Here is an 11,921-nt window from a genome sequence, read left to right as displayed (position 1 = left end):
AAAAATACCAGATTGTCCTTTAAAAATCTGTTTCTGATTAAAGCAAAACATAAAAATTGAAGGCATATGAACACGTGGATACTTCCTTACATGATAAAAAAAAAGTCCCAAACAACAAATGTTGGCATAGATGTGGAGAGACAGGAACACTCATACGCTGCTGGTGGGACTACAAACTAGTACAACTTCTATGGAAAGTAGTATGAAGATACCTCAAAGAACTAAAAGTAGAACTACCATTCGATCCACCAATCCCACTACTGGATATTTACCCAAAGGAAAAAAAGACATTCTATAAAAAAAGACATCTGTATTCAAATGTTTATAGCAGCACAATTCGCAAATGCAAAGATGTGGAAACAATTCAGTGCCCATCAATACATGAGTGGATTAATGAAAAGTGGTATATGTATACCATGGAGTACTACTCAGCCATAAAAACAAAATGATGAACCACCTATTATATTATCCTGGATGGATCTGGAACCCATTCTTCTAAGTTAAGTTTTATCACAAGAATGGAAAAACTAATGCCACATGTACTCACCATTAAATTGGTACTAATTGATCAACACAAATGTGCACATATGGAAATTAACATTCATAGGGTGTCAGGCAGGTGGTGGGGGGAGGGGTAAATCCACACCTAACGGATGCAGTGCATGCTGTCTGAGATATGGGCATACTTGTCGGGTGGTACAAAGGCAATTTATGTAACCAAAGCGTTTGTACCCCCGTAATACTCTGAAATAAAAATAAATTTTTTTAAAAAGTTTTCTTCATGTAGGTTCTACACATACCCTAAGATTATTCCTGTATATTTTATATATTAATATTTATTGCTATCATCAATAGGATCTTTTCCTCAGTATGTTATGTTTATTATTGAATATGGCAACTCTTGATATTTGGATATTTGGTTTATATACAGTGATTACACATTTTTTTTTATTTCAGCATATTATGGGGGTACAGATGTTTAGGTTATGTATGTTGCCCCTGCCCCCCCAAGTCCGAGTTTCAAGCGTGTCCATTATTACACATTTTTATTGAATTCTCTTATTAGTTCTAACAGTTTTGAGTTGATTCTCTTGCATTTTTTATTATATAATCATATCATATCTCAGTTTTCTATATCTATTATAAAACCATATCTTTTCTTTCACGTATCAAGATTACTTATTAAATATCTCTAATATGCCAGGCATGAGGCATGGTGCTACAGATACAATGATGGTCAAAAATGAATAGGATTCCCACCCTGACAGCTCAAATTATGATGACTTGGTCTCTTAATTTCTCATAGTTACAGTTCTTATTTCTGCTTCATTTCTAATGATGCTGGCTAGAACTTTTCTAGAATACTAAAAAATAGCAGTATTAGTGGGCATATTTTTCTTATTACTGATTTTAATGGGCATACCTTTAGTAGAATGTCTCCATCTTTTCTGGGTTAAGAACTCACTTTGAAAATGTGATAAAAGTTATTAGCTAAAGAAATACATATACATTTATACATGCATTTACATAAAATTTTAATATAATTTTAGGAGATTCAAAATTCTAAAAGTCCATGAACAGCAACTAAATTAGCTCCGCTCTATGGTTTCATCCTATTGGTTTAAGCTAGATATTCTTCTTCGTATTAAGGGAGTATCTTTTCATTGTTAGTTAATGAAAAGTCCCCCTTTTTTTTTTCTTTGAGACAAGGTCTCACTCTGTTGCCCAGACTGTAGTGCAGTGGTGTCATCATAGCTCACTGCAGCCTTGAACTCCTGGGTTCAAGTGATCCTCCTGCCTCAGCCTCCCAAGTACCGAGGACGAGAGGCATGTACCACCATGCTGGCTAATTTTTAAATTTTTTGTAGAGACGAGATCTTGCTATGTTGCCTAGGCTGGTCTCAAACTCCTGGCTGCGAGTGATCCTCTCATGTTGGCTTCCCAGAGTGCTGGGATTACAGATGTCAACCACTGTGCCTGGCCTAAAAGTCACTTTTTTAAAGTTTGGGGATTTTTAAAATAACGAATAGGCACTGAATAAGTGAGATACCAGCGCAAGAACAGACAGAAGATTGATGGTACAAAACAGATGTTTCACAAACAGCCTATGATACATATGAGTCAGTAGACCCGGCAAAGAAAGCAATTCAGCTTTGTGGGAATATGATTCTAGCATCAATAGTTACCTATCTAGGAGGAGGAACCAATTTAGATCCTCTGACAATACCATATGCTAAATAATTCTAGATAGATTAAAACATTAGATGTTTAAAAAAAATCATGCTTAAAAAATACAGGGGTGTTAATTATCTATTCTCTGAATAAGGAAATAATAGAAAAGATCAACATTTGATATAGAAATATTCAGATTTTTCAGGTAGAATGAAGTAAAAGTACCATGAGCAAATTATATATATTAATATAACATATTATATATATGTCTGTGTGTGTATATGAAACAAAAGATGACTATTCCCTCACTACATAAAAAGGGCAATTTGAAAAGCTTGAAGACCCACATGGATAAATGGACGAAGGACAAAAAATATGCAAAAGAAGAAATTCTAATGCTAATACAAATATATTAAAAATGCTTAATCAAAGAAATGCAAATCAAATCAATGACATGCTGTTGTTTGCCTGTGAATTACCAAAGATCAAAACCTTATAGTAGAGAGAAAAAAAAAAAACAAAAAACTTATGGTAGAGACTTCCCATTCTCAAACACGTATCTATTCTCCCTTTCCTGCTCGCTTACTAACAAAATCCCTGATTTTGTGGGACAGCAATATACCTAGATAAAAACCACACATCCTGGCCTCTCTGACCTATAGTCTTGGCCATGTGACACAACTGTAACCAAAGAGATGTTTTTAAAAAGTGGAACTTAAAATTCCTGGGAAGAGAGGGTACTCAGAAGGCCTGTTCCTTTTTCCTTTTGCTTTTTCGTTCTTCCTGACTGCAATCCAGACCCCCAATGCTGGAGGTGAAGTAGCCATCTTGTGACCCTGAGGAAATAAGCACTCACTAAGGATGCTTGAGAGGTTTCTATTACTCATAGGCAAACACTATTCCTAACTGATAATGTTTAATACATACCCTCAAGGATTTTATAAACGAGCACTCACACATGGCTGGAGGAAGTGTAAATTGGTACAACCTTTCTGGAAAACACTTTGGCAATATGTACCAAGAGCTTTTAAAACATTCATATTAACAAAGTATGTTGACAATGGTGTAGGAAACAAGCACTCTCATGCACTGCTTGTGGGCACATAAACAATCTCCAAGATGCTTTATTAAGAAAGGCAAAGCACATAATGGTGTATAAGGTATGTTTCAAATTGAGTAAAAAAAAAAAAACAAAAACAGGGGGAAGGAAAATACATACATATATTTGCTTGTATATGCATAAACTCTCTCTGAAATGATAAAGAAGAAAGTGATAACACTGGTGGGGAATTAGAAGACTGTGGAACAGGGGTGGGAGGGAGACTTTTCACTGTATACCTTCATATACTTTGGCCCTTCTAAGGTTTTCGTGGGGAATCCATCCTAAGCAAATAATCAGAACACAAACATTTACATATAAAGATGTTCATCCCAAATGTTATTACTAACTGTGAAAACTTGGCAATAGCCTAAATGTCTCACATTAAAAGAGGAGTTAAATAAATTAGGTATATCCATGGGATAGATATTTTGTAGCCATTGAAAAATAAACAGTAGCATAGGATCATGCTTATGAGATAATATTAAGGCAAAAAGGCCAGATATATTTATTGGTTTCAATTCTTACAGTCAACTTCTAGTCAAGGTAGAGTATTAATCACAAGATAATGTATATGTTAACATCCTTGATAGCATAAACAAAAAAGTATGGTTCAAAGAAGGCTGAAGGAGGGAAGAAAGAGTAGGGGCACTAATATCACATCTTACAAAGTCAATAATCAAGAGAGATTGACAGAAGTTGATCAAAGGAGAAACAGAGTTGATAAATCAAGAAATAGTGGTATAAACTCTATTATATTGAGTTTTCGAGGTATCTACCAGGAAACGAAAACTATGAGGCTGCCTCTCAGGCAAGGGATCAAAGGTGGGGAAAGCAGGGGCATAACAATATCGCTTTTCATCCTAAATTCTTCCATACTATTTGATTTGCTACATATACTACTTTGATTAAAAGGCTAAAAAAATTTTTAAAGTAGGGTATATGATTGTATACAGTGTGATTTCAACTACAAAAAGAAAAAGAAGCATAGAAAAAATCTAGAAGGAAATATGACAAAATGTTAACAGTGGTTGCTTCTGGGTGGCAGAATCATGGGTGGTTTCTTCTTTATAATTCCCTCTATTTTCAGTATTTTCCAAATTTTCTACTATGTTAATCAGAAAAGTTTGACAGGAGAAAATAAAGCTAGATATTGTAGGACAAAATAAAACCAGAAAATAGGCATGAATATTTTTAAAAATTCAAACATTTGTTGATTGACTAAGAGAACACTTCTTAGGAATGCCCTGCTCCCCTACTCCCCCAACCTCAAGCAAACACCAGAAAGACTAAATACGGCTGGGTGGGAACAGCAGGCCCTTTATCTCCTGGTGAACCACACTTACTGAGACCCCAGTGCCCTCTAAGCAGACTGCTACAGTAATGGCCCTCAGTTTGCTCACACCTCCTTGTATGCATGACCTTTGCAATGTGACCTTGCAGCTCTCCTCTCAAGAGGTACAATCTATGTTTCCACCTATGGCTGTGGTCCCCAACCCCTGGACCGGTACCAGTCTGTGGCCTGTTAGGAACCAGGCCACACAGTAGGAGGTAAGCAGCAGGCGTGCAAGCAAAGCTTCATCTGTATTTACAACTGCTCCCTATCGCTCTTCATCCTCCCCACACCCCCGCCGGCCCATGGAATAATTGCCTTCCATGAAACCAGTCCCTGGTGCTAAAAAGGTTGGGGGCTGCGGACTACGGAATCAAGGCTTGGCCATGTAATTTGCTTTGATATAGCAAATACGACAACAAGCAAAGGCTTAAAAAGTACTTGCACATTGAGGCTTATCCTCTCTTGCTGCTAGAAACCCATCTCCCACCTTGGGAATAAGCCTGGGCTGCCCTTTTGGTGAATAAAAGACCATGTGGAGAGAAGCCCTAGTGATCTAAGTTAGGTCCTAGATCTTTTGAGACCAACCAGCCCTTGTCAAGTTGACCCATACTAGAAGGATAGCTCAGCCAACCTACAGAATCATGAGAAATGATCAATTGTTGTTTTAAGCCACTAAGTTTTGGGCGGTTTGTTAAGCAGCAAAAGCTAACTTAATGGGCCCTCAATGTGAAAACCATCCAGCCAAGGTAATGAATAAATTTTTTTTATCATCCACTAAATTCCACGTTCACTTAATGGCCATTCTTCCTTCCTTCCTCAGAGACAGCCTCTCAGTTGAGTCTTGGGCCTTGTAGAGCTAAACATAGTCAGCAGAATGTCCCTTCTTGACAACATAATTACCAGAGGGCTGGGATGATGCGATCAGAATGTTCTCAGAAGCCTTAGGATGCTTGCTGACATCTGTTCAAGGTCTTCCTCTTTTCACCTTAAGCCACATAACATCAAAAGCAACACACTCCATTACCTCTAGCTTTGTTGGACTCATTACATAAACTGTGTCTTATTCATCATTTTGGCTCCAGCACCTAACACGGTACATGGCACACAGAAAACACTCAACAAATATTTGCTGAATAACAAATGAATGACTAAGTCAGGTCTTCTGATATTAAATATCCCTCCTAGCCCCAGCCTATTTTTTCCTCTGACCACCTTTACAAAGTTTAAGGAACAGAATATTGGATCACCTTTAGGACTCCATGGAGCATCATCTGAATTCTTCTTTTTCTTCGTTCGAGATTTCAAAGCAGGGTCATCATCATCAGACTCCAGGGAAGGGTAGACTGCAGGGAGAAGGCAAAGCAGATTAAACTGAGATTTCGTCCAAAGGGGTGAAGACAGAATGATAGCTACTTCAGCTCCTCCCACTTGCTTACAAGTATACCCTTTACTTAATCTATACTCAACTGTTAAGAGCCCCTGAATGTGACACATACATTTCATGCTTTTCTACTTTGCACCCTTGCTGCAAATGTCCTTCTCCCAGATTCACCTAATTTTGATTCATTCACTCAACATCCATTTAGACTTTATTGAATTCATTTATCAATTCCAAGAGTCTCTTGGTTGAATCCTCAGGATTTTCTAGATATAATAGCATATCATCAGCAAAGAATGAGAGTTTGACCTTTTCTGTTCCCAATGGGACACCCTTAATTTTCCTCTCTTGCCTGACTGCTCTGGCAAGGACTTCCAGCACTATGTTGAATAGAAGTGGAGATAGTAGGAAACCTTGTCTAGTTCCTGTTCTAAGCAGGAATGCTTTCCAATTTTTCCCCATTCAGTATGATACTGGCTGTCAATTTATCATATATGGCATTAATAATTCTAAGAAATGTCCCATCTATGCCTATTTTGTTAAGATTTTTTATCATAAAAGTGTACTGACTTTTGTCAAATGCTATAGTAACCAAAACAGCATGGTACTGGTACAAGAACAGAGATATAGACCTTTGGAATAGGATGGAGATCCCAGATATAAAACCATCCTCGTATTGTCATCTAATCTTCAGCAAAGCAGGCAAAAATATACACTGGGGAAAAGAATCTCTATTCAATAAGTGGTACTTGCAAAACTGGATATCCACATGCAGAATATTGAAACTAGATCCCCACCTCTCACCTTTCACAAAAATCAATCCACAATGGATAACAGACTTAAACCTAAGGCATGAAACCTTAAGAATTCTGGAAGAAAATGTCAGGAAGACTCTTTCAGACATTGGCCTAGGCAAAGAATTTATGAAGAAGATCCCCAAAGCAATCACAGCAGCAACAAAAATAAACAAATGGGACCTGATCAAATTTAAAAGCTTCTGCACAGCCAAGGAAACTATCATTAGAGCGAATAGACAATCTACAGAATGGGAGAAAATATTTGCTTTCTACACATCTGACAAAGGGCTGATAACAAAAATCTATATAAAACTTAAGAAAATCAACAAGAAAAAATGAAACAACCCCATCAATAAATGGGCAAAGGACATGAACAGAAACTTTTCAAAAGAAGACAGACTAATGGCCAGCAAACATACAAAAAAGTACTCAACATATCTAATCATTGGGGAAATGCAAATCAAAACTATAATGAGATATTACCTAACTCCTGTGAGAATGGCCCTTATCAAAAAGTCCCAAAACAACAAATGCTAGCGTGGATGTGGAGAGACTGGAACACTCTTATACTGCTGGTAGGACTGCAAATTAGTACAACCCCTGTGGAAAGCAATTTGGAGATACCTCAAAGAGCTAAAAATAGAAATACGGTTTGATCCAGCAATCCCACTACTAGGCATCTATCCAAAGGAAAAAAAGACATTCTATAATAAAGACATCTGCACTTGAATGTTTATGGCAACACAATTCACAATTGCAAAGATGTGGAAACAACCCAAGGGCCCATCAATACATGAGTGGATTAATAAAATGTGTTATATGTATACCATGGAATACTACTCAACTACAAAAAACAATGGTGATCTAGCACCTCTTATATTATCCTGGATAGAGATTGAGCCCATCCTTCAAAGTGAGGTATCACAAGGATGCAAAAACATGCACCACATGTACTCGCCATCAAATTGGTACTAACTGACCAACACTAAGGTGCTCACGTGGTAGTAATAGTCACTGGGTGCCAGTTGAGGTGGGGTGGGGGGATAAACTCACAACTAATGGAAGCAGAACGCACTGTATGGGGGAGGGACATGCTTGTAGCCCTGGCTTGGGCAAGGCAAATAGCATTACATGTAACCAAAATGTTTGTACCCCCATAATATCCTGAATAAATAAAAAAAAAGAAATATACACCTTCCCTTTAAGATATGCTAAAGAAAGTCCTTCAGACTAAAATGAAAGGACAGTAGAGAGTAACTGAAAGCCAAACAAAGAAATAAAGAACACTAATAAAGGTAACTACAGAGGTAAATATAAAGGCCAGTTTTACTGTATTTATGGTTCCTAACTCCTATTTTTTGTTTCCTACATGATTAAAAAGATGCATAAATCAATAAACTTATGTCAATAAAAACAATGCATAAAGATGAAATTTGTAATGAATGTATAACACCGGAGGGGGATGGAGTTGTATAGGAACAGAGTTTTTGCATGCTATAGAAGCTACATGGTATCAATCGAACTAGACCATTATAAAGTCAGGGTGTTAATTGTAATCCTCAGGGAAATCACTATGAAAATAACTAAAATATATATACAAAAGGAAGTGACGAGTGAATCAAATTGGTACACTCCCAAAAAATCCATTAAACACAAAAGAAAACAGTAATGGAGGACTGAGGAACCAAAAAGATGTAAGACATATGGAAAACAAATACCAAAATAGCAAAATATGTCCTTCCTTATCAGTAATCACTTTAAATGTAAATAAATTAAATTCACCAATTAAAAGCCAGAGATTGGCAGAATGCATTAAAAACATGATCCAACTGTATACTGTCTACAAGAGACACATATCAGGTCCATAACAAACAACTAAGTTTAAAGTGAAAGGCTGGAAAAAGATATTCCATGCAAATAGTAACCAAAAAGAGAGTTGGGAGGGCTATACTACTATATGACAAAATAGACTTTCAGTCAAAATTGTTACAGAAGGCAAAGAAGGGTATTACATATTAATAAAATGGTCAATCCATAAAGAATATAACAAATACAAATATATATGCACCCAAAAAAGCCTCAATATATATGAAACAAATATTGACAGAATCGAAGGGAGAAACAGACAGCTCTACAATAGTTGGAGAGTTCAATACCCTACTTTCAATAATGGATAAAACATGCAGAGAGAAGATAAATAAGAAAACAGAATGTTTTAATAACACTGTAAACCTAACACTCTAAGACCTAACAGACATGTATAGAACACTCCACCCAAAAAGGGAAGAATACACTTTTTTCTCAAGTATACATGAAACATTCTCCAGGATATGGTCATATCCTGGAGAATAACATATAATAACATATGGTCTATACGTTAGTCCACAAAACAAGTTTCAATGAATTTTAAAGGACTACAATCATATAAGGTATCTTCTCCAACTATAATGAAATAAAACTAGCAACCAATAACAGAAGGAAAAATTTACAAATAGAAGGAAATTAAACAACGCACACTGAAACAAGCAATTGGTTAAAGGAGAAATCACAACTGTGATTAGAAAAACTTTGAAATAAAACAAACACCACAATATACCAAAACTTACAGGATGAAGCAAAAGCAGTGCTCAGAGAGAAATTTATAGTTGTAAATGCCGACATTAAAAAGGTAAAAGATCTCAAATCAATAACCTAACTTCACACCTTAAGAAACTAGAAAAAAAGACCAAACTAAACCCAAAGCTACCAGAAGGAAGGAAATAATAAATATTTGAGAGATAAATAAAATAGAGAAGAGAAAAATAGAAAGAATCAACAAAACCAAAGTTACTTCTAAAAATGGCAACAAAACTGGCAAGTATTTTAACTAGACTAACAAATAAGAAAAGAGAGAAGACATAAATACTTACGATTAAAAAGGAAAGTGGGGACATTACTGCAGACCATATAGAAATAAACAGGATTATAAGAGAATACTATGAACAATTGCATGCCAACAAATTAGATAAACTATATGAAATGGGTAAATCCCTAGAAACATGCAAATCACTTAAACCGACTTATAAAGAAATGGAAAATGTCAACAGACATATAACAAGTACAGAGATTAAATCAGTAATCAAAAAGCTTCCAACGAAGAAAAGAACCAGATGGCTTCACTGATGAATTCTACCAAACATTTAAAGAATTAACACCAATCCTTCTCAAACTCTTCCAAAAGATAGAAGAGAAGGAAATACATCCTAACTCATTCTATAAGCCAGCACTACCCTGATACCAGAGCCAGAAAAGGATACTACAGACCCACATCCCTTACGAATACTGATGCAAAAATCCTCAACAAAATACTAGCAAATCAAATTCAGCAGTATATTAAAAGGATTATATACCACAACCAAATGGGATCTCTCCCAGTAATGTAGGGGTGGTTGAGCATGAGAAAACTGGTACAGAAAAGAACATGAGACAAAATCCAATGCCATTTCAAGATTAAAAGACTCAGGAAGAAGGGTACTTCCTCAACATGATAAAGAGCATTTATGAAACCCACAGCTAACATTACAATACTGAAAGACTTGAAAGCTTTCCTCTAAGATCAAGAATAAGACAAAGATGTTCACTTTCACCACTATTATTCAACATTGTGCTGAAAGTTCTAGCCAGAGCAATTAGGCAAGAAAAGGAAATAAAAGGCATTCAAATTAGAAAGGAAGAAGTAAAACTATCTCTATTCACAGATAAACTTTTCCTATATATACAAAATCCTGAAGAATCCACCTAAAATTCATATTAGAGCTAGTAACAGGTTCAGCAAAGTTTCAGGATACATGATCAACATACAAAAATCAGTTTTATTTCTATACATTAGCAATGAATAATCCATAAAGGAAATAAAGATAACAATTCCATTTATAATAGTTATCAAACAGAATAAAATAAGTAGGAATAAATTTAACCAAGGAGGCATAAGATGTGTATACTAAAAATTACAAAACATTGTTGAAAGAAATTAAAGAAAACCTAAAGAAATACAAAAACATCCTGTGCTCACAGATTGGATATCTTAATATTGTAAAGATGGCAATACTACCCAAAGCAATCTATAGATTCAACAGAATCCTTACCAAAATACCAATGGTCTTTTCTGCCAAATGGAAAAGCTGGTTCTAAAATTTGAATGGAATTGCAAATAGTCAAAACAATTGTCTTAGTCTATTTTGGCTGCTGTAACAAAAATACCATAGACTAGGTGGCTCATAAACAACAGAAATTTATTTCCCACAGTTCTGGAGGCTGGGAAATCCAAGATAAAGGTACCAACAGGTTCAGTGTCTGATAAGGGCTTGCTTCTTGGTCACAGATGGCCAGCCATCTTCTCACTGTGACCCTCACATGTCAGAAGGAGCAAGAAATCTCTCTGGGTATCTTTCATAATGGCAGTAATCTGGCCGGGTGCGGTGGCTCACGCCTGTAATCCTAGCTCTCTGGGAGGCCGAGGCAGGCGGATTGTTTGAGCTCAGGAGTTCGAAAGCAGCCTGAGCAAGAGCGAGACCCCGTCTCCACTAAAAATGAAAGAAATTAATTGGACAACTAAAAATACATAGAAAAAATTAGCCGGGCATGGTGGCGCATGCCTGTAGTCCCAGCTACTCGGGAGGCTGAGGCAGCAGGATCGCTTGAGCCCAGGAATTTGAGGTTGCTGTGAGCTAGGATGACGCCATGGCACTCTAGCCCGGGCAACACAGTGAGACTCTGTCTCAAAAAATAAAAAAATAAAAATAATGGCAGTAATCTCATCTTAATATTGGGATTACTAATCACCTCCCAAAGGCCCTGCCTCCACATACCATCACACTGGGAATAAGGTTTCAACATATGAATTTTGGAGGGAACACAAACATCTAATCCATAGCAATAATTTTAAAAAAGATGAACATGTTCTTACTAATAAGTGGGAGCTAAATGATGGGTATACGCAGTCGTATAGTGGTGTAAAGGGCACTGGAAACTAGGAATGGGGTAAGGGATAAAAATGTACCTATCGGGTACAATGTACACTACTCTGGTGATGAGCACACTAAAACCCTTGACTTCAGCATTGTTCAATTCATCCATGTAACAAAAACACTTGTATCTCTC

At 36.5% G+C, this 11,921-nt stretch overlaps 1 protein-coding gene across 1 annotated transcript in view; it reads right to left on the bottom strand.

Moving 5' to 3' along the window:
- The window catches only part of PHF8 (PHD finger protein 8), a 103,777-nt gene that overhangs the window by 16,821 nt on the left and 75,035 nt on the right, over positions 1 to 11,921 (bottom strand). The window contains exon 19 of the mRNA XM_012663980.1: positions 5,855 to 5,950. Within this exon, the coding sequence (XP_012519434.1) occupies positions 5,855 to 5,950 (96 nt within the window). The remainder of the gene's footprint in view (positions 1 to 5,854; positions 5,951 to 11,921) is intronic.

Source organism: Propithecus coquereli, unplaced genomic scaffold (assembly GCF_000956105.1).
Source record: "Propithecus coquereli isolate 6110/MARCELLA unplaced genomic scaffold, Pcoq_1.0 Scaffold849, whole genome shotgun sequence".
NCBI lineage: Eukaryota > Metazoa > Chordata > Mammalia > Primates > Indriidae > Propithecus > Propithecus coquereli.
Note: the sequence above shows the minus strand (reverse complement) of the source record. Positions and strands in the feature narration are given on the sequence as shown.